We start from the raw sequence: 22,634 nt of genomic DNA, 5'->3' as shown, positions 1-22,634 counted from the left end.
CAGAATCCTGTGCTTACGACACCTCGGTCTGTTGCCATGGAAACAGGGGCGGATTAAGGCTGGAGCGCGAGCGCAGGGATCAGGCCCCTCCGCTACCTGAGCTCCCGCCTCAGCTGGCTCCCGCAGGGCGGGAGCAGCTAGCACCAGGCACCGTGGCTCAGCAGCCGCCCGGCCGAGGCAAGGGACGAGGGTATCCCAGCGGGGCGCCACAGTCAGCCCACGGGGACCTCGGAGCAAAGAGACACGCAGAGAAGGGGAGCGGAGAGGAACCGGTCCGCCCGCTCCCGTGTGGTCACCTGCCCTTTCTGGACCCGAGGGACAGCACCTGGAACGGCAACCACGTGGGGGCGCGGCAGGACTTCCCCAGCACCCGCGCCAACTTTGCTGCGCTCCTGCTGCCCGGGAGTCTGGGCGAGATGGTCGCCGAGCCAGCGCCAGTCAAGTTGAGCCTGGCTCCGGCCGCGCACACTGCCAGTACGGCCTTGGCGGTCGCGTCTCCCTCTGATCCAGGCATTAAGAAAGTTTGAGAAACCGGACTTCTGCCGCTTGCCACTCCCCACCCTCGGTCTCTGAGTACTCAGGGCTCTTCCTCCAGGATAAGGTTAGGATGCTGGGGAAATGCCTGCGTCTAGGCGCGCCTCCCGAGTTAGGACCCGTGGTGAGCTCCGCGGCCGCGCGGTGACTGACCGCTGGCTGCACCCGAACGCGGGTTGTACCCGGTGCTGAAGCAGTAGAAGCCGGGGCGGGTGCCCGCGCAGGGGATGGACCCTGCAAGTCCAAAACTTTATAATGGCGAAGCAAAGGTCCCAGGAGGCCAGCTCTCTTTTTACCAAAGGCTTCTCTGGCCTCTGAGCCCTCGAGACAGACCCCGGAGGCCTGGCCACTCGATCCATGAACAAACCCCCTGTCTCGCAACAGGCCACCAACGGGAGCCCAGATCCAGCAGCAGGCGCACGGCGAGTGCCTGTGACAAAAGCCAGCCAGCTAGCAGGGGGCTGCTTCCGGGACCCATTTCCCAGGCTCTCGACGGCTCCCAGGGCTTGTGGCTCTGCCCGGTTTCATCTAACTCCAACTTGCCCCTGCGGTTCCAACTCACCTTTGCGAAGCATGTTGGCCGCGAGGCCGCCGCTCCGAGGTCGGCCTAGGCGCGCTCCCTCCTGGGGTCCAGATTCAAATCCCTGGGCGCCAGCTGCTGCAGCTAATCCGAGCGCGTCGAGGCGGGGGCAAACCGGGAATCCGCTTGTGCCCGGCGGCCGGGTCCCGCAGGGGCATGGTGAGCCCAAGCCCGGCGCCCAGGGCACCGGTGCCTGCTAGCAACCGCGGCGCTGCCAACCAACCCGGTGCGCTCGCTCAACCCTGGGGCCAGTGGCTTGCTCCACCGAGCCGGCGGCCTGATTCTGCCGCCCCAAACACTTTGCAGGCGGTTTTGAGAGGGGACGCCGCCCCCTGGCCCGCCGGCCGAGGTCCCTTCTTCCCCGCCCCCTCGGGCAGCAGCTGCTGCAGAAGGGCACTCGTACTCACAGCCCAGCTCCGGGGAAAGCGCCCGGCGCGCGTTTGCAGGACCGAGCGAGCCGCCGAGCGGGGCGCCTCCCTTCCTCCCCCCGGCTTCCCCCACCTCTCTTCCTCCTCCCTCCCTCCCTCGCTCTTCAGCTCCCTCCCTCCCGCTCCGCTCCCCGCCCCCGCTCACGGAGCGCCTCCCATACAAAATTTATGAAAGTGCTCTCAGCTCGCGGTGCGGAGCGCCGTCCTATTCCCAGGGCAGCGGCGCTCAGCCGTACGGCGCCGCCTCCCAAGGTGTTTTCGCTGCACCTGCCCCCGGGGACGATCCTCGACCTAGGTCCGTCCAAGTACCTGTCCCAGTCCTCAGCGGGTCGTCGGGCCACTGGAATCGCCCTCCCCAGGCCCGCAGGCTTCTCGGAGCACGCACCCGCAGCCCAGCCCCCGCCTGCTCGCCCTTCCCGGCTGGAGGTCATCGAGAGAAGCGGCTGGAAGCGTGTACCCGCCCTGAGCCCTGATCACAAGTCAGACACCCTTGCCCCGTCTCCCTGACCCGCGCCCCTTCCTCCTGCGAGGCTCGACGGTTCTTCCCTGCCCAGAACAGCTTCGGCCAAATAGCCGTCCCCCCACCCCCCATCCCGAGTCCCAAGACACTGTTCTTTAGGGGGAGATGTGCGGGACAGCTAGTATTCGGGGATGTCCAGTTGGAAATCCTATAAAGAACTAATGCGAGTTCAGGTGGGCTATCTCCGGGTGGAAGACCGCTGGTCCCTACCGGTCCTACACAGACCCCGCCTTTGAGAGGATTCTCCAAACAGGGAGGTGGTACCACTTGGAAAGCGGGTCCTGCAGGGGCCCTTTGGGCCCAGCGCGGAAAAGGTTCAAGGCAGCAGAGATGCTAGGTGGAGGCCGGCACCCCCTACTGGCCTGTGATAAGAAGGACTCCGACAGAGGAAAAAGATAGAGCCAGGTCGCTCGTTGAACACATTAAGAGTTATATGTATTTACACTATGAAGGTGAAAAGAGGTCTCTGTCCTCCCGAAGTTTATAGTCGAATAGGACCAAATGAGAAAAGTCCAGGTTATTCTAAGTGCCTGGAAGAAAAACAAGTAGGGCACTGCTCTGGAGCTGATCTGGGGCGGGAGTTGGGGTAGGAGCGGAGTTGATTTGACGGCTGCCATCTAAACAAAGATGTACGTTCCCTTTGGAGTAAATTTGTGATAGAAATCAAAAGCCAGGCCGCCATCATTCACGGACTCATACAGGTCCTCAGGACCCTAAAGCCCCCTCAGACCCCCCCAAGGCTTGAGCTCAGGATAGATGCGTCAGGACAATCAAAAGTATGAGATACAGAAGAAAGATTCCCAAGCTGTGTGCGCAGATAACAAAGGTTACAAGGCACGGGAAGGGCTAGCCAGCAAGCAACATGAAGGCATGAGGGAGAATCAGTGAAAGGCACCCTTAAAGTCTGGCTTCAACAGGTTGAGTGGAAAGGGCACCCAGGAAGGACAGAATGCACAAAATATTTGAAGATCCAAAGTAACCTGATTTAGAGCATTACTCAGCTTGGGCCCTCTAAGGCTGGGAACACAGGCTGAGGCGTTTCTCCTCTTAGTTCCTGCCAGCTGCAGGACTCCACTGGCCCTGCCCCCACCTGATTCCGGCCAGATTAAACTCTATAGGACAGAGCTGTGGGGCCCCAGATAACTTAAATGGCTTGGCTTGCTCAACAGCACCCAGAAATCAGTGATAAAGTGTGGGCCTGGTGAGGGTACGCTAGTCCTTTTCCCACCTTCCCACGCTGCCTCCCCACGACCCTCTTGCCCCCCAAACTCCAATATACCGGGTAGAGTTGGGCGGCATGAGTGTGAACAGCAGTTATTTTGGGGTCTAGGAGGGCTGGGTGTTGACTTGGAGTCCAGCCAGGGGAAGGGGGTGGCTGTGGTGTAATGGGGGAGGGGTTCACATCGAGCCTGTCTTCTCATCAGTCACTCCTCAGACTGCTGCTGAGTAACTCAGAAGGGGGACCCCCCACGGACAGATGGAAGTGTCCTTAGCCCAGGCTGAGTGGCAGCTACCACTGTCCTGCGTGCCCGCAAGGTCTTGGAGACACAATCACGACTGTTTTGAGCTGCAGTTTTCCTTGGTACCACCTGGCTTCCTAACGGGGGTGGGGGTGGGGCAGGGCTGCTCCTTTGTGACAGAAGCTATGCAGCAATGGTAGGGGATGGAGCACACCTCTCTGACCAGGGAAAGGCCCTAGGGGGATGAGGGAGGCGGCTGCTGGGAGAAGCCACTGAGCCACTGATGCCGTTCTTTCCACCACAGAACTTGCAGCTAGCAGAGCTAGACCAGAAGGAAGCTCCCCACAAGCACGCCAGGCTCTGGTATGCTGAGGTGGCAGAGTGGGCTTCCGGAGTTCAGACCTGAGGGGTGGGGATGTCCAGAGAAACTGGGAGATACCGGAAGTTCAAGCTGGACTTCAATCAAGTGAAAGACGGTTCGAGGATGAGAATATTCCAGGCCAAGACACACAAGTCTAAAGAGTTGCAAAGTCTGGGGGGTGGGGGGTAGGGGGGAGGAGACTCACCCTCTATCCCTTCCCTTGGCTGCTCACTCGCAGCCTGCCCAGCTCTCTCTCCTCTAAGCAGCCTCCAAGGCAAGGCCTGTCCCTGCCTCTGTGTGTGTGTGTGTGTGTGTGTGTGTGTGTGTGTGTGTGTGTGTTTAAACATCTCTCCGCACCTTAATTAGGGGTTTCCAAGCAGGGAGGGCCTCCAGGGGAGCCTGAGGCCACAGAGCTGTCTTAAAGGGACAGCTGTGCTCATCACTGCAGAGAGAGAGAGAGAGAGAGAGAGAGAGAGAGAGAGAGAGAGAGAGGAGTAGGGGGGGGGGGTTTCAGAGTCCTGGTGACCATGGTTCAGACTGCTGAGGGTAAGTAAGGCCTGCAGGTGCTTTCTTCTTCCAAAGGTCAAGGCTGTCTCACTGACAGCTGCCTTCTCATTGGGCTCCCAGGAGTGCTGTCCACTGATCAAGGGAAAGGCTATAGCCTGAAGGACAGCGCCAAGGCTCGCCAGGGCTCAGAAGGGTTAGGGAATTGGAGGCCTCAGGCTGCCCAGACCTGCCTAGAAAGCCTTTTCAGTTTCCAGCTTCTCTCCTCGAGTGCCAGCTTCTTTCATGCCAACCCTCTACACAGTGGGTTCGCAGTAATCCACACCATGCTTTCTGGGCTGTTAGGCGGTAAGGCTCCATCCTGCCGGGACAGCAGAGTCCTCTGAGTCTGCTGACCGGTTACAGCTTACCAGGTGAGAGCGGGGAGCAACAGGAAGACTCGGTAGGCCAGAGGAACTCGCATATGCACACTAATCGGCGAGTGACAGTTTTGAACCAGGCCAGGGAAGAGCATGAGGACAAGGGAGACCACTGGGGAAGCCGCAGAGTCCTGAGAGTCCAGACCTTTGGGACGAACCAGTGCCCATTGTAGTACCGCCCACATCTGTTTAGTCTCCGCCCCGCGAGAATCCCCGCCCTCTGCCGGCCTCTCGGCAGTCGATCGTGCTGCCTGGGCTTTCCGCGTTCTTCCAGCGCTGCCTTTTTGGTCCCCACGTGGGCTGCAGGGAGATGGCGGCCCTGGTTGTGTCCGAGACACCGGAGCCAGGAAGCCGAGTCGGCCCCAGCAGAGGTGGGTGCAGCAACACTGTGGCCTCCAGACCTCACAACTCTGGGTGGAGCCGCCAGGTCCGCGACAGGGCGGGAGGTGACTCCTTTCTCCTTGAGACCCGAGAGTCTCCAAGCTGTTGGACGTTCCGGGCTCGTAAGCAACACAAGAGTCCCAGGGACCAGTCTTTTCTCTCGGGAAGAGAAGAGCCTTCTCTCCTGGGAGCTTATGATCCGCAGGGCGAAACGACACCCTATTTTGGCTAGCAGACAGATTCCGGAAGAGTGACGTATAACACAGGTCTGACGGGAGGGAAGGGGCTGTGGCGCGTTTTACAAGTGGACTCAGAATGCTTTTGTTTATGCCGAGAGGCGCTTGGTATCCTTCACCAGGCACTAGCCGGCGCCCACTAAATGTCAGCCCTGTGCTACGTGTAGGGACTACAGTACTATACTGATTCGAACAGACGATGACAGACTGAATGAAGGAGGAGGTGTCTACTGCTCCTCCTCCTCCCCCCCTCCTCCTCCTTGCAGTTGCGGTGCCCAAAAGACCACAGGAGATTTGGCGCCCAAGGTCATGAAAACAACTGACCAAAGGCTCTATGAGTGGTAATCCTCAAGTGTGATCTCAGGAGCCCAGCCTTCCGGACTATGGAGTTCCTTTGTGCACTCCTCCACCGAAGCAGATGAAAGCACTGGTCAGGGAGCATCGCTCCTGTCATAGGGGCCCCAGGAGAATGAGGTACATAACATAGGCTCTGTAGGTGCCGAGTTCATTTTTTTCACATCTCCAGACTGGCTCCTGGTGAGATAACGATGCTGAGGAGAGAAAGATTTCCAGGATAAGGCTTGCTGAAGAGCCGCGGCCTTGTATTTTGTTTTATTTTTTGGTTTTTCGAGACAGGGTTTCTCTGTGTACCACACAACCCCGCCCCCCCACTGTCCTACCACTCTCTCTGTAGACAAGGATGGCCTCGAACTCACCGAGATCTGCCTGCCTCTGCTGGGATTAAAGACCACCGCCGGGCTCAGTATTTTTTTTTTAACTTAGTTATTATTGTTTACATATTCATGTATTTATTTTACATTATTTACACTTATTTGACCGGTGTGTCACAGTGCCTGTGGAGCTCAAAGAATAACTAGCCTTTAATCCCAGCACTCAGGAGGCAGAGGCAGGCAGCTTGCTGTGAGTTCGAGGCCAGCCTGATCAACAAAGCGAGTCTAGGACAGCCAAGGCTACACAGAGAAGCCCCACCTGGGAAAAACCAAAACCAACCAAACTAGCGGAGTTAGTTTTCTCCATCTGGGCTAGAGATGCAACACAGGTCCTCAAGGGTAGCACCTCTACCCACTAAAGTGTCTTGCTGGCGTCAGTGCTTTCTTTTTTCCTTTTTATTTATTTATTTTTCTTTATTGTTTTGCTTTTTGTTTTTTCTAGACTGGCTTTCTCTGTGTGGCCTTGGCTGTCCTGTAGACCAGGCTGGCCTCCAACTCACATCGATCCTCTGCCTTCCAAGTGCTGGGATTAAAGGCTCCACCACACTTGGCTTCCTTAGTTTCTTATTTGTTCAAGGGCTTATTTGTGTCCCTCTCTGCCCAGGCTAGGGAGTGTTAACCCCTAAGGTGTATGTATGGTCGCCCTTCTGTCCTGAACTACTCTAGTGCGCTCTTTCTGGCCTTCCTCAGTTGACATATGGACTAGGAAACTTAATTCAATGTATGGTGCTTATTTCCCTTTAGTTAAAAAACCTTTTTTTTTCTAAGTTTATTTTATTATTATTTTGTTGTTGTTGTTTTTGTTTTTCGAGACAGGGTTTTTCTGTATGTGTCCCTGGCTGTCCTGGACTCACTTTGTAGTCCTTGGCCTTGAACTCACAGGGATCCACCTTCTAAGTTTATTATTATTTTTTAAAAAAAGATTTATTTATTAAGTATACAGTGCTCTGCCTGCATATACACCTGCAGGCCAGAAGAGGGCATCAGATCTCATTATAGATGGCTGTGAGCCACTATGTGGTTGCTGGGAATTGAACTCAGGACCTCTGGAGGAGCAGTCAGTGCCCTTAACCTCTGAGCCATCTCTCCAGCTCCCTAAGTTTATTTTATTTTATTTTTTTAATTAATTAATTAATTTATTTATTTATTTATTTATTGGTTTTTCGAGACAAGAGTTTCTCTGTCCTGGACTCACTTTGTAGACCAGGCTGGCCTCGAACTCACAACAATCTGCCTGCCTCTGCCACCCAAGTGCTGGGATTAAAGGCGTGCGCCACCACTGCCCGGCCCTAAGTTTATTTTTTATGTGTATGTGTGTCGCCTATGTGGGGCTGAGAGTATCAGATTCCTCTGGAGCTGGAATTACAGGTGGTTGTGAACGGCCCAGTGTGGGTGCTGGGTATCAAACTCTGGTCTGCTAGAAAAGGAGCAAATGGCTCTAAGGACTGAGATGCCCCACCCCCAATTGTGGCAGTTTTGAGACAGGGTCTCAAACTTGGTGGACTAGGCAGCCACCATGACCACCACCACCACCAAAATTTAAAAATTACACACAAACATGTATGTCCCCCACAGATTCACACAGATACAAACACACATGCATGCACAACATGCCCAGATAGACTCATGCAGACATAGACACAGACACAACACGGGCTACTGGGGATTGAACCCAGAGCCCTGCCCATGCTAAGCAAGCAGTCTGAGTTATAGGCCCAAGCCTCTTTTCAATTTAAGACAGTCTCATTATACCATACCTAGCTAAATTATAGTGTGTGTGTGTGTGTGTGTATAGAGACCAAAGGTCAATGTCAAGTACTTATCTTGCTATTTTTACCTTTTTTTTTCTTTTTTTCTTTTTTTTTTTTTTTGGTTTTTTGAGACAGGGTTCTCTGTGTAGCCCTGGCTGTCCTGAACTCGCTTTGTAGACCAGGCTGACCTCGAACTCACAGCAATCTGCCTGCTTCTGCCTCCACTTCCCAAGTGCTGACATTAAAGGCATGCGCCTCCACACCTGGCTTTTTTTTTTTTTAATTAAAAAGAGAAGGTTTTTGGAGCTGGAAAGATGGTTCAATGATTAAAAGCTCTCACTGTGTTTCCAAAGGTCCCGACTTCATTTCCCAGGCCCCTGTATGGCAGCTTACACCTGATGCCATCTTCTGGTATGCAGACTAAATACCCATATACATAAAATACATAAATAGGGGCCTGGAGAGGTGGCTCACAGGTTAAAAGCACAGTCTGTTCTTCCAAAGGTTCAATTCCCTGAGTTCAATTCCCAGCAACCACATGGTGGTTCACAATCACCTATAATGAGATCTGGTGCCCTCTTTTGGTATGCAGGTGTACATGCAGGCAGAATATTCTATAAATAAAAAATAAGTAAATCTTTAAAAAAAAAAAACATAAGTAGCCAAGTGTGGTGGCGCACACCTTTAATCCCAGCACTCGGGAGGCAGAGGCAGGTGGATCACTGTGAGTTCGAGGCCAGCCTGGTCTACAAAGTTGAGTTCAGGACAGCCAAGGCTACACAGAGAAACCCTGTCTCGAAAACAAAAAACCAAAAACACTTATTTGTTGTGTATGTCTGTGTGTGTGCATGCACGTGTGCTCGTGTCACACACCTGTGTGGCGGCACGTGTGTAGAGATTATGACTCTTGCCTTATGGATTCAGGGGGTTGAACTCAGACCCTCAGGCACCTTTACCCTGGGTCATCTTTGCAGTCTTCATTTTAGAACTCATTTTTAAATTTATGTGTGTGTTTCTGTGTTGCACACATGTGTGCAGGTACCCAGGGAGGTCCGAAATGAGTGTTCAATCCCCTGAGCTGGAATTATACGCTGTTTCAGTAATAGGTACTCATAACTGCTCTCCAGCACCTCACCTTTATTTTTTATTTTTTGTTTTTTCGAGACAGGGTTTCTCTGTGTAGCTCTGTCTGTCCTGAACTCGATTTGTAGACCAGGCTGGCCAGGAACTCACAGTGATCTGCCTACCTCTGCCTCCCAAGTGCTGGGATTAAAGGCGTGCGCCACTACCGCCCAGTTATTTTTTTTAATTCAGTCTATTGGTGAAAGTGGAGCTGCTTGGTCGGCTGGAACGGCTGGCTAACAAGCCTCTGCGCTGGGATCACAGGCCTGCTGGTGTGATCCGCTCTACGTGGGTTCTGCGGATATGAACTCAGGGCCTCAGGCTTGTGTGACGGGCACGTTACCTTTCTGCACTCCTGGTTTGTCTGTGGGTTTTTGTTGTTTTACGAGACAGGATCTCACTATGTAACTCTGAGTGGCCTGGAACTCCCTATAGAGGCCAGGCTAGCCTCAAACTCAAAAAAGATTTATTTATGTAGATGAATGCTCTATTTGCCGGTTTAGATGGTTGTGAGCCACCACGTGGTTGCTGGGAATTGAACTCAGCACCTCTGGGAGAAAAGCCAGCTAGTGTTTTGAACTGCTGAGCCATCTCTGCAGCCCTGTTTTTTTGTTTTTGTTTTTTGTTTGTTTTGTTTTGTCTTGTTTTGTTGAGACAAGGTCTTGTTATGTTGTCTTTGCTGGCCTTGACATCTTGATCCTCCTGCCTCAGCTTCTTGATCACAGATGTGCACACCAAATCCATCTCTCTTACCCTTTTCAGGAAGGAAAGGGACAAAGGCATGGCTTAATCAGCGTGGGCCGAATCAATGGGGCTTGACTTGAGCGACCCTCCTTTGCAGTTTAGTTTTTGTGTGTGTGTCATTTCTAGTCCTGAGGGGTGAGCCCTACCCCCATTTGTGTCCTGCTAGTGATCTCACAGCATAGAAGTTAATTGTGCAGATTTTTTTCCCCTGGCTTATGGGCTGTCTCTGTCTGTAGGATGAGTTCAGTTGGGGCAGAAGCTGGGTGGATGTTCTTTGTGTGCAGGATCTGGGTTTCAGTTTAGAGTTAACAGACTAACCGCCTGTGCTTGTATGGCAGGGGCGGACTCAGGCCTTGTGTTTGTTCTAGGTCGCATGTCTCGGGGCCGACTGGCCAACCAGATCCCCCCTGAGATCCTCAGTGACCCCCAGCTACAGGCTGCTGTCCAAGCTCTGCCTTCTAACTATAACTTTGAGATCCCCAAGACCATCTGGAGGATCCGACAAGCCCAGGCCAAGAAGGGTGAGCCCCGAAAGGATGGAACTAGGGGGAGAGTGGACGGGTTGTCTGCGCAGATGGGGGGCCATGTCCCCATCCCAGCCTAGCCCTCTGCCTTTCCTGTATTTGCCTTGCAGTGGCCTTACAGATGCCAGAAGGGCTCCTACTCTTTGCCTGTACCATTGTGGACATCTTGGAAAGGTGAGGCCTGGGCACTGGAGAGCAAGCTGACCTTTAATCTAGTATACTTAAGCCTCTTGGCATAACTTTTCTCTTCTAGACCACTGGCTAACCCCTAAGCCTCTTACACACACACACACACACACACACACACACACACACACACACACACACACACTCTCTCTCTCTCTCTCTCTCTCTCTCTCTCTCTCTCTCTCTCTCTCTCTCTCGGGTTGCTGAGAACCTGGTTTGTCCATTTCCCTTCCCCTATAGAATCTGGGCAGGAGCAAAGAAGTTAATTTCAGTTTCTAGGCCAGAGCTAGTAGGGGCATCTGGGAGGAACCTGAGAAGCTAACCTTAAAGGGTCTGGCTGTCATGGGTGGGGCAGAGTGGAGGGATGAGCATCTTTTTCTCAGGCTCAGTTTGGGCGGGAGGAGGCATGGGGGGCGGGAGGTGATGGGAAAGGTATTCAGTTCCTCTGCCCCCTCCTAAGTTTCTTCATGACAATGAACCATTGCTGGGGGTGGGGTGGGGTGGGGGAGGAAGAGTAGGGCTCAGCCATCTGGAGCCAGCTTGAGCACAGGGAGGGGAGGCCATCTCTCTTGATGGGAACCTCCTACTTCCCTGCCGCCGCCCTCACCCCTTTCCCTCCCTCCCACCACAGACCCACTTCCCTGCTCCCACCCTCTTGCCCCTTGGGGATGCTCTCTGGGGCTCAGGCCAATTTGCATACATTTTAATCTATAAAAAATTAAGTGCTCTGGCTGACTCAGAGCCTGGGCTGCATTCTAAGGAGCTGAATAATCTGCTTCTGTGCACAGCCTGATTTGGGGGAGGGGGTGGAGGAGGGGGGGGCAGAGTGGCCGCAGTTCAGCTTCCTCCACTGCACCCCAGAGGAAGAGTGGGGGGAGCCCAGTCAACAGAGGCAGCGTCTATGGCTTCTAGGTGTGGCCCCTTCCTAGGAGAGCTCAGCTTCCTGCTCTGTCCAAGCAGTGAGTTTAGGGGTTCAGGGTCTTTCCTAGCCACCCTGCCCCCTCCCCCAGTGATTCAGACCTGGCAGCAGATCTCATAACAATGTGCTGTCCAGAGCCCACTCTTCCTGATGCAATGAGGAGTGTGGGCAGCGCCATGTGCTGTGGGGGAGCTGAGCATGGGTCCTCTCCATCCTGGGCACTCATGGCCTTGCCTATGGGTGGAGCTGGCGGGGTCCGGGCAAGGGGAGACCATGTGTATCCATTCATCCATGTCCACACAGACAAAAATGCCAGAGCTTGGTGGGGGGTTCGGGGTGGGGGGATGGGGAATCTTTACCTGCCCTGGGTAGGGTGGGTCAGAGTCTCGGGGGTCTGTGATGGACTCTGCACATGCACTTAATGCGGGTTAGGGGTCCTTCTTGTAGTCTAAGGCTGGCCAGTGTGCTGCAGACATAGCCTCACATAGCAACTGTTCCAGGAACTGCTGCCAGGGCTGAGGGAGGTGGCAGCTGCACCCCTCCTACTCTTGGTTGGCAGCTGCCAACTCAAGGAGTTGGAAGATGTGGGCAAAGATGATCTGGGTCCTGAGACACCTCCAAAGTTAGGACTATCTCCCACCGCAATCCTTGCGTCTCTGTCTCGTTGTTTCCCACCACCCCTACAGGTTCACAGAGGCTGAGGTGATGGTGATGGGTGATGTGACCTATGGGGCTTGCTGTGTGGATGACTTTACTGCAAGGGCCTTGGGAGTCGACTTCCTGGTGCACTATGGCCACAGCTGTCTAGGTATGGTAGGCTGGGGCACCCGACTACTGGCGGGGAGGCAGGCCGCACGCCAGTCTCCATCACCTGTTTTTCTTGTTCTGCTCGCAAGCACAAAGTCCCTTCTGGTTTCCAGGGTGGCCTTGGCCTTTCTGCTCCACTGGTGGCTCTTTCCTCTGGAACTGGCTGCCTTGAGAATCAGGCTACTGTGTCAGATGTGCATGTCTGATGTTTTTGTTTGTTTGTTTGTTTTGAGACAATCTCACTTGGTAGCCCAAGAAGGCCTGGAACCTAACAGCTATCCTCCTGTTTTAGCCTCCCAGCTGCTAGGATTACAGGTGTGAGTTACCACACCTGGCAGATGCATGTGTTTGAAAGGCTCGTCCTGGTAGAACAGGCTGGGTACCCAGCTAAGTGATGAGTTCTGGGACTGGGCCGGGCTCTCTGCTCCTTCTGCCTTTCAGAACACTTTTTTTTTTAACTCTGTAGTCCCCATGGACACCTCGGTCCAAGACTTGCGTGTGTTGTATGTCTTTGTGGATATCCGGATAGACACTGCCCACCTTCTGGACTCAGTCCGCCTCACCTTTACGCCAGGCAGCTCACTCGCTCTGGTCAGCACCATTCAGTTTGTGTCAACTTTACAGGTAAGTAGATCGAGGATTGCCAGCATCCTGTGGGGTAGAGAGGCTACTCCAGGGCGCTCCTGGGCTCTTGTGCCTGGTGCTCTGGGGTGTTCCTCCCGCCCTTTCATGTCTATCAACACAGGCAGCTGCGCAGGAGCTGAAAGCTGATTATCACATCAGCGTCCCACAGTGCAAGCCCCTGTCCCCTGGGGAGATCCTAGGCTGCACATCTCCCCGACTGCCCAAGGAAGTGGAAGCTGTTGTGTAAGTTAAAAACGGAGGCCAGTTTATAGAGACAAAATACACTCTGGGAAGGAAAGAAAGAAGCTTGAGTCTAACGCCCCTAACCTGTGTGCTCAAGGTCACCTTGCAAGATGGGGCCCAAGAGGGGACTGCAGACTTGCATTCCCTGGTGTTCCATCCTTCATCCAGAAGGCTGCGCCTAGTGTGGAGACAGAACTCAGAGGGCCTGATTCGGGGATCAGGACGGGTAGAAATGGAGGGAATATAATTGGAAAAGATGGATGGGCACGCCCAGGCTGCAGCCCCATTAATTTAGCATCCGGACAGCTAACAAGCAGGAGCAGCGTGTCTCCTGCCGCCTAATTATTTTAGGTAATGGAAATGCTTAATGTTGTGTGAATGCAGCCAGCCTCGCAGCCGCAGCAGACAGCCCCTCTGGCTGGGACTGGGGAGAGGAGTCCTTTCCTAGCTAATGGCAAGAAAGGAAGGAGGGGCACCGTGACTCAGCCCCACCCCTAGGAGCTTCGGGTACTGGTCCCACAGGCTTTGCTGCACCCACATAGGATACTCCTGCCTTGAGGCCCACATACAGGCCTACCATAGGCCAGCCCTGGCGGCCTGCTCCGTGAGAGCCACTCCTCATGTCCTTGTGCCAGCATTTATGGATGCCCATCATCTGGGGCCTCAGGGTGTGTGTTGAGGGAGGTAATCTGAGTGTTGGCCTCAAGAGGAGGTATAGACCATATAGACAGAGGGCAGCCGCTGCTATGGGTAAATTATCTGGAAAGCTCTGGACTCTGCAGGTTCCAGGAAGGTACCATGAGAGACTGCATCTCTGCAGGTGTGTTCCATGTGGCCTAGTGGTGAAACCTGGTATCAAATCTCAGATACACTGCTTGATAGCACTGTTGCTTTGAGCGAGTGGCTTTTGGTTTGTTTGCTTGTTTGCTTGTTTGTTTTTGAGACAAGGTCTCACTACGAAGCCCAGGCTGGCCTCAAATTCATAGACACCCCCTGCCCCTGCCTCCCAAGTGCTGGGATTAAAGACATGCACCACTGTGCCTGGCTTGAGCAAGTGTATTAAAGTCCTTGGACCTTAGGTGTGTCTCCTGTAAAATGGCAATAGTGCATGTGTTTTAGGTCCTTACTTCAGGCCTGGAACTCAGGAAGTACAAGAAATAGTAGCTGTTACAACCCAGGACTGGATCAGTGCCGCTGTGGCCCAACAGCAGCCAGTGTGTACCCTGGAACCTCTTCTATAGGCTATGTATTTTTAAATTTTGTACTTTATTTTTGTTTATTTTGGATTTCCTAGATGGGGTTTCCTCTGTGTAGCTCTGGCTGTCCTGGAACTCACTCTGTAGCCCTGGCTGTCCTGGAACTCACTCTGTAGCCCAGGCTGTCCTGGAACTCACTCTGTAGGCCAGGCTGGCCTGGAACTCACTCTGTAGGCCAGGCTGTCCTGGAACTCACTCTGTAGCCCAGGCTGTCCTGGAACTCACTCTGTAGGCCAGGCTGTCCTGGAACTCACTCTGTAGGCCAGGCTGGCCTGGAACTCACTCTGTAGGCCAGGCTGGCCTGGAACTCACTCTGTAGGCCAGGCTGTCCTGGAACTCACTCTGTAGCCCTGGCTATCCTGGAACTCACTCTGTAGCCCAGGCTGGCCTTGATGTCAGATATCCTCCCTCTGCCTCCTGTGGGACACCACCGCCCAGCTTTCTTTATTCTTACTGTGTGTGTTGTTTTGTGTATGTCTGTTTGCTACCTGTGTGCTTGACCCATGTGGAAGTCAGAAGAGGGTATCAAATCCTGTAGGACAGGAGTTACAGGTGGCTGTGAGCCACTGGGTAGCTGCTGGGAATCGAACCCAGGTCCTCTGAAAGAGCACTCAATGCTCTTAACTAATGAGCCCAGACAACATCTTGAACACAGCTTTATTTATTTATTTATTCCCGAGACAGGGTTTCTTTGTGTAGGCTTGGCCGTCCTTCACTTTGTAGACCAGGCTGGCCTCGAACTCACAGAGATCCGCCTGCCTTTGCCTCCCAAGTGCTGGGCTTAAAGGCGTGCGCCACCACCGCCCGGCTTGAACACAACTTCTTATGTCTATGTTGACCTTAATAAAAAACTGTCCCTCAGCTTTCAAATTAGGCTCTCCTGGGCCCCGGTGGCCTTTCCTTGACCTTGGCACCACTTTTACTTTTGCCATGGGAGACCACTGCATTACACAGCTAGAGGTGTCTCCTGGGCATCTTTACTGTACAGATGAGAGGCCCTAAGAGGTGAACTGAGGACTGTCTCAGTTTTCACAGAAATCAGCAGCACAGGTGGCTGAGAACTCAGTCCCCTGCCCTGTAAGCCACGCCCCCCCCCCTTTGCTGTCCCGTACCACACTCACACAGTCTTCCCACCCTACAGGTATCTTGGAGATGGCCGCTTCCATCTGGAGTCTGTCATGATTGCCAACCCTAATGTCCCTGCTTACCGGTACGGCTGGGGAGGGCTGGACATCTGGCAGGGCGGGAGTCCCTCATTAGGCTGAATTGCCCCTCACTCCCTGGTCAGTGGCCGCCAGCTCTAACTGAAGCACATCTGGAATTTAGACCCCGAGTTGCTGTTGCCTACCTGGGAGTCACCCCCAAGCTCCTAAACACTCTTTTGCTCTCCCCTGCTCTCACTGGGGGACTAATCTCTTCTTTGCAATCTCAGTAACAATCCTTGTTCCTGACTAGGGCCAGATTTCCTAATTCCATGCTTAGATCCCATGTCAGAGAAGCACTTAGCAGACTCTGGGCTGCTGTGGTGATTCTGGCAGCTTCTTTTCAGGTATGACCCATATAGCAAAGTCCTATCCAGAGAGCACTATGACCATCAGCGCATGCAGGCCACCCGCCAGGAAGCCATTGCTGCCGCACGCTCAGCCAAGACCTGGGGCCTTATTCTGGGAACTTTGGGCCGCCAGGGCAGTCCCAAGATCCTAGAGGTAAGAGGGCTCAGCATCAGGAGGAGGGGGCCGACAGGAACGCAGCTGAGAAAAGCAGGGAGCTGAAGTATCTAGCCTTGGCTGCCTCATCACAGAAATGCCACCCGGCCCCCTTCTCCCAACAGCACTTGGAATCTCAGCTCAGAGACCTGGGACTTCCCTTTGTGCGACTGCTGCTCTCTGAGATCTTCCCCAGCAAGCTGAGTCTGTTTCCTGAGGTGGACGTGTGAGTTCCCCCACCTTGCCTATGTAGGGCGAGCAGCTTAGAAACCAGGTTCTAGGGCCGGAGAAATGGCTCAGAGGTTAAGAACACTGTCTGCTCTTCCAAAGGTCCTGAGTTCAATTCCCAGCAACCACATGGTGGCTTACAACCATCTATAATGAGATCTGGTGCCCTCTTCTGGTGGGCAGGTGTACATGCAGGCAGAACACTGTATAAATAATAAATAAATCTTAAAAACAAACAAACAAACAGGTTCTAGCCTGGTGTAGTGGCACACACCTGTAATCCCAACACTCGGAGACAGAGGCAGGTGGATCTCTGAGTTCGAGGCTAGCCTGATCTACAAAGTGAGTCTAGGATAGCCAAGGCTACACAGAGATACTCTGTCTCAAAAACCAAAATGGGAAAAAAAAGGTTCTGCAGCACAGGCTTTAGGCTGTAGCCAATGGAAATAGCATGTGGTCATGAAATCTTAATATTTATCAAGTTCTTATCCAGCAGGGGCTACTCTTGACCCCGGGCCAGCCACCTGCATTGTCTGGTCATCACAGTAGTCTGGTGGGATGAGTTTAAAGGTACAATATGCAAACTTTAGTTCTAGGTGGGTAATTGCAAATCAACTGTCCCCAGAAAGCTCTTAGGGGTCTGGGAAGATGGCTCATGGAGCAAAGGTCTGATGACCTGAGTTTGATTGATTAAGGTGGGGTTGTTTTCTTTTGTTTGTGTGGATCTCTAGTGTCCACCCTGAGGTGCTGTCCCACATTTTTTCCCCCTGAGACAGGGACCCTTACAGACCTGAAGTTTGTCAAGTACTCTAGCTGGCAATCTACCTGTCTGGACCTCCCCAGTGCTGGGGTACAAGTGTATATCATAAGACACACACACACACACACACACACACACACACTTTGGTTTTTAATGCAATGGTTCTGGGTGCTAAGGTCAAGTCCTTGGTTTACAAGGCAAGCACTTTACAGACTTACCTTCCCAACAGTATAGTACTCTTAACCGTAGGATCAATACATCCCGTTAACAAATGGGTAATTAAGATACTGCCATCTTCAGTGTGGTACCCCAGAGAGAGGTGGTCTCCACGTCACGTCTTACTGACTTCCCTTCTTAGGTGGGTGCAGGTGGCATGTCCACGCCTCTCCATTGACTGGGGCTCAGTCTTTCCCAAGCCACTGCTGACACCTTACGAGGTAACAACCACATTTTGAAAATCTGCAGGATAGTGGGCTTTGTACCTTCTCTCAAGGGAGAGTTGTGAGATGTTTGGCACGGGTAAGCAGCACTTAGGATCACTGGATTCTGCCAGCGAGGCAGAGGCAGGCAGAGCTCTGTGAGTTTGCGGCCAGCCTGGTCTACAGATCGAGTTCCAGGACAGCCAAGGCTACACAGAGAAACTCTGACATGAAAAACTAAAGAGAGAGGGGAAGAGGGAGGGGTGGGAGGGCGAGATTGAGTCACCATCTTGCTGTTCCTTTTTTTTTTTTTTTTTTTAAATTTAAGACTTCGTTTTATGTAGTCCAGGCTGGCCTCAGTTGAACAGTGTTGAGAGACATGCGCCATGCGACACACCTGACTCGCTGTGTAGCTGGTCCTCTCCTCACCTCACATTTTCTTAGTATATCTATTTACCCTTCATAGGCCGTGGTCTAATTTGCTAGTGCAGAAGACTATAATTACATATATCTAAAAAATTAGAGAGACCATTGCCTTTTCTCCTCTAGGCAGCCGTGGCTCTGAAGGGCATCTCTTGGCAGCAGCCCTACCCCATGGACTTCTACGCCGGCAGCTCCTTAGGGCCATGGACAGTGAACTACGGTCGGGACCGGGCACCCCCGGGGCTCCGCCAGCGGCCAGCGGGCCAGGTAGGAGGGGACTACCACCTAGGGCGGAGAGGTAGAGAGGTAACCACCCGTGGGCGCAGCCGTGGCCCGGGCTGCCGTCCCTGCGACGTGAGCCACGGCCGCCGCCCTGAGGACACCGGGGGAAATGCAGGGGGGCGGAGTGGGGGGGTCGCTGTAGAGACTTGGATCCGTCCGCTGCCTCAGGTGCACCAGGAGTCCAAAGCCCCGGCCTGTGAGGGTTGCAGCTGCGCAGAGCAGAAAGCCGTGGCGCCGGCCCCCGGAGACGCCTGAAGCGGCAGGTATTAGCAGCCACACCCCACCTTTTTGTCTTAAGTGTGAGTCCCGCCTTCGGGGTGTTGCCGGCACGGGCCCCGCCCCCTCGTGGTTCTACTTCCTCTGGGGGGAGGCCCGCTTCCGGTGGCGCTGCGGTATGGCGGCGCGGCAGCCCCTCCGTGTGCTGTGCCTGGCCGGCTTCCGGCAGAGCGAGCGGGGCTTCCGTGAGAAGACAGGGGCACTGAGGAAGGCGCTGCGGGGCCGCGCGGAGCTCGTGTGCCTCAGCGGGCCGCACCCGGTCCCCGAGGCAGCGGCTCCCGAGGGCGCCGGGCCAGACTGCGGTGAGACAAGCCTGCTCCTTAAACACCCCCCCCCCTTTGCTGGTCCCCATCACACACCCGGACCCCGAGGTCTTCTCACCCAGCCCCTTTAACTCGGGCTCTGACCTGCGCCCCCGGGTTTTCTCTTTATCCGTGTCCAGTCCATGCCAGTTCCCCTCTGCTGTGTCGTCCCCCCCAAGTCCCCAGCCGTGGCTTCCCCAAAGCTCTGCCTTCTGTCTTCCTCCCCATCCCCCTCAGGCTGATCCTGTGCTCTTCTCCCACCTGCTCGTAGGACCCTGTGCTCCCGAGGAGCAGCCTCGAGGCTGGTGGTTTTCTGAACAAGAAGCAGATGTTTTCTCTGCGCTGGAAGAGCCCACGGTGTGCAGGGGGCTGGAGGAGGCCCTGGAAACGGTGGCCCAGGCCCTGGGCACGCTGGGACCTTTTGACGGACTCCTTGGCTTCAGCCAGGGGGCCGCACTCGCAGCGTCTGTGTGCGCCCTGGGTCAGGCAGGCGATCCCCGTTTCCCCTTGCCGAAATTTATCATCCTTGTGTCGGGCTTCTGTCCCCGAGGCCTTGGCCTCAAGGAACCCATCCTGCAGAGCTCCTTGTCACTGCCTTCGCTCCATGTATTTGGGGACACTGATCGAGTCATACCGTCTCAGGAGAGTGTGAAACTGGCTAGCCAGTTCCTTGGAGCTGTCACCCTCACCCACCCTGGTGGTCACTTCATTCCAGCAGCTGCGTCTCAGCGTCAAGCCTACCTGAGGTTCTTGGACCAGTTTGCAGAATAAAGGATCAAGAAATGTCTCCGGACCGCACCCGCTTGCTCTAGCAGCCGGTTGTCCAGTGCCTTCCGTGCCATTCCTCACTGTGGCTAGTTAAAAGACAGCTGTCAGGTCTCAGGACACACGTAAACCCTGCCCTTTACTGGAACAAAGCATAGCAGGAAACCTTAAGAGACTTGGATTTAGGTTAAGCATGGAAAGGCCAGAGCGCCTATGTGACCACAGTGATGGGCAAGCAGAGGCTGGCACCCCTGTTATTTCGAGAAAATAAAGTGATGGGTTTAGATCGTGAACATCTTTTTTCCTGGTACACAGACCCCAGGGTACCACCATGCTAGCAATCACTTGCAGCTGTGAGCCTCCAAAACACACTTTTGGTTGGAGTCATTTATTGTTTTGTGTCTTTAAATTCTGCTTATTTGTTGTGTGTATGGGTGTGCACATGCTATGACACAGGTGGAGGAGGTTGGCGGATTAACTACAGGGAGCTGGTCCAGGCTTGGCAGCTTGCCTTCACCTGCTGAGCCGTTTCACCATCCGTTGGTGGAAGCCTTTAGTCTTAGGCTGGAGCGGCCACGTGTCTTGGTGACTGAGTCAGAGAGAACATTTTACATTTGGAGAGTTGGGCAAAGAAAACTCTGGTCAAGCCTTCGCCTGGACCTGTCTGCCTTCTGGCTTCCTAGCTGCTGAGAATTGAGAGTTGGCTTTCTTTTGGTCTGTGGCCCTGTTCTTTGCTTTCTCTGCCATAACTGCCCATCCCTTCTGAACTCTGAGCTTGAAGGCTTAGGTAATGCCTAACGTTGGATCAAGGCCAAAGACAGCACAGAATAAACTGCCTTTTCCTAATGAACCCATCTGCAGGGCTTCTGAGATTAATGCTATTCATAATTGATGATGCTAATTACTGATGTGTTGAGGAAGCCAAAGCTTAAGTAGCCTGCCTGGCTTGCCCTTTGGGATGCAGTCAGTTTCAGGCACTTTAAGGCTTGCCCTCTTGTCGTTTTCTAAGATATTACAAGCTCCTACCTAGTCCCAAGCCACAGTATCCTTTAGGGAGCTTGGTAACTGAGCAAGAGTTGGAGCTGGCCAGATAGCCCAAGTCATTCTTGTAACAGTCACCGGTTCAGTTACCCAAAGTAAGTGTTTCAAGTTATGGATGGGGCAGGGGGCTGCAAAAATGGCTAAAGAACACAGGCTGCTTTTTCAAAGGATCCAGGTTCAGTTCCCAGCACCTACACTGTAACTCACAAACATAACTACTTCCAGAGGCTCGGTTACCAGGCATGCACATGGTATAGCTTGAAAGTCAGTGACCCGGTGGCCCAGTGTGGCGGCACATGCAGACAGGTAGGATCTCTGACTTAGAGAAACCCTTTTTCAAAAAACAGCCAGGTGGTAGTGGCACTAGCACTTGGGAGGCAGAGGCAGGTGGATCTCTATGAGTTTGAGGCCAGCCTAGTCTACAAAGTGGATCTAGGACAGCCGAGTCTACACAGAGAAACCCTGTCTACAAAACAAAAATGTTAGACTGAGGCAGAGCCTTCCAGGTGTTAAGGTCCCTCAAACTCAAAGATGTCTGATTCAGTTACCAAGGCCTCTGGCTTCTGGGACTTAGATTTCCACCAAAAGACAAGGAGACGGCTCAGCAGGTGAAAGCATTGATTGACTGCCAACACATGCAAACAAACACTCATATACACTAAGTCTTTTTAAAAATTTTTACAAAAGGATAGACTGGAATTATACCCCAAAACCCAATTTACTGGTTTTAAAACGCTTCATAACAAAGCTGGGGTAGGGAGTTGGTCTCTGTGCCTTGCTCTCATCCTACAGGGTTTGCTTCCTTGACAAAAGGAGATTGCCTGGCAGCGGTAGGACACATCTTTATACTCAGCACTTGAGAGGCAGAGGCAGGCATATCTGAGTTTGAGGTTAGCCTGGTCTACAACGCGAGGCCAGGGCAGCCAGGGCTACACAGAGTAACCCTCTGGAAAGACAAAAGACAGCCAGGGCTATACAGAGTAACCCTCTGGAAAGACGAAAGACAAAAGGAGATTGCAACAGATGAGATTATTCCTGTAAACCTATTGGCTTTGGTCCATTGGTATTCCTTGCGTTTCTTAGCAAATCAGTACTCAGGCCCTCTGGCAGGCATAGGCTGCCACCTGTAGGTGGGCGCCAAGCTGGGGAAAAGGATGACTTGCACTCCTTGGGAGCCCTATAATGAAAAAAAGGGGAAGATCTATGTGAATGGTCTCTTGGCCCTGGCTGTACAAGGAAAGAAGGTTCAGGTGGAACAGAAGTGTTCTTGCTTGGGGTAAAGAATGGCACTGGCTCCCAACAAGTGGGGTGTCACCTCACCATGCAGAATGAACCCAAAGACTACTACATGCACATCCTGTGGGAATTCCTAGAAAGAAAGCTATAGAGCACTTGACAGACTGCCCCTGGTCTGGTCATGCCTTGGGTAGACTTACACCTCTGGTAAATATGTGTTATTAGGAAAGAGCCTTTAATGTGACTCAGAACCCTCTTGGGCAGAGAGAAAACAGGCCTCCTGAGCAATTACTGCTCTCTAGCATTTTCAAATGTCCGGGCAGATAAGGTCCAGAGGCTAGAAATAACATTTACTGAGAATTAACTATACCAGACAACGGGACAAGTAGAGGCCTGTCATCTAACTTATTTTTGAGACACGGAGGGTCTCAATGTAGTTCTGGTTAGCACTAAATTCACAGAAGTTCACTTATCTCTGCCTCCCAAGAGCTGGGATTCAGAAGCATGCGCCACCATGGCCTAATTCATTTATTTTTGGTGCCAGGAACCAAACCCAGAACCTTGGGCATGCTAAGCACAGACCATACCACAGAGCTCTATGCCCAGGCTCCCTCCCGTTGCCTAATTTCATTTTTATAATTTCATGAATAAAGTACTGTTATCAAAAAAATAAAGTCTTGTTATCAACCTAATAACTGACCTTCACAATTGAGGAAACAGGCATAGAAAGGCTTAGTAACTTACTCAAGATTGGATGATTCAAATCCAAAAGCTCACATGCTTGTCTGTCGTCATCACCACGCCACACCACACCCCACTCCTGTTTTGAGACAGATCTCCTATTTTATCACCCGGCCTAGCCTGGA

At 53.1% G+C, this 22,634-nt stretch overlaps 3 protein-coding genes and 1 long non-coding RNA gene across 6 annotated transcripts in view; 2 read left to right on the top strand and 2 right to left on the bottom strand.

Annotated features, from left to right (window-relative positions):
- RTN4RL1 (reticulon 4 receptor like 1) overlaps positions 1–3,499 on the bottom strand; it is an 85,388-nt gene extending 81,889 nt beyond the window's left edge. Inside the window, exon 1 of the mRNA XM_084802818.1 lies at positions 1,097–3,499. Within this exon, the coding sequence (XP_084658944.1) occupies positions 1,097–1,109 (13 nt within the window). The 5' untranslated portion in view covers positions 1,110–3,499. The remainder of the gene's footprint in view (positions 1–1,096) is intronic.
- An 892-nt stretch (positions 3,500–4,391) lies between these two features.
- Positions 4,392–19,137, top strand: DPH1 (diphthamide biosynthesis 1). 3 transcript variants are annotated; one of them, XM_084802819.1, is made up of 13 exons: positions 4,392–5,177; positions 10,140–10,292; positions 10,406–10,469; positions 12,087–12,208; positions 12,674–12,831; positions 12,953–13,074; positions 15,472–15,540; positions 15,880–16,036; positions 16,162–16,262; positions 17,383–17,461; positions 17,993–18,133; positions 18,317–18,411; positions 18,998–19,137. In XM_084802819.1, the coding sequence occupies exons 1-12, from the start codon at positions 5,117–5,119 to the stop codon at positions 18,401–18,403; spliced, it is 1,314 nt and encodes a 437-aa protein (XP_084658945.1). In that variant the 5' UTR covers positions 4,392–5,116; the 3' UTR covers positions 18,404–18,411; positions 18,998–19,137. The 3 variants fall into 3 exon arrangements, with proteins under 3 accessions (XP_084658945.1, XP_084658946.1, XP_084658947.1); XM_084802820.1 differs by lacking the exon at positions 4,392–5,177 and adding an exon at positions 5,234–5,897; XM_084802821.1 differs by lacking the exons at positions 4,392–5,177; positions 10,140–10,292; positions 10,406–10,469; positions 12,087–12,208 and adding an exon at positions 12,222–12,522.
- LOC311578316 lies at positions 6,395–7,903 on the bottom strand. The gene is made up of 2 exons (XR_014772827.1): positions 7,432–7,903; positions 6,395–7,237 (listed from the first exon to the last, which is right to left on the bottom strand). It is a non-coding gene; the product is annotated as an uncharacterized lncRNA (long non-coding RNA).
- On the top strand, positions 18,485–19,784 carry OVCA2 (OVCA2 serine hydrolase domain containing). Its single transcript, XM_084802865.1, has 2 exons — positions 18,485–18,726; positions 18,998–19,784. Exons 1-2 carry the CDS (start codon positions 18,543–18,545, stop codon positions 19,495–19,497), a joined length of 684 nt encoding a protein of 227 aa, XP_084658991.1. The 5' UTR covers positions 18,485–18,542; the 3' UTR covers positions 19,498–19,784.
- The last annotated feature ends 2,850 nt before the right edge of the window (positions 19,785–22,634 follow it).

Source organism: Acomys minous, assembly GCF_964271855.1.
Source record: "Acomys minous genome assembly, chromosome: 12".
NCBI lineage: Eukaryota > Metazoa > Chordata > Mammalia > Rodentia > Muridae > Acomys > Acomys minous.
Note: the sequence above shows the minus strand (reverse complement) of the source record. Positions and strands in the feature narration are given on the sequence as shown.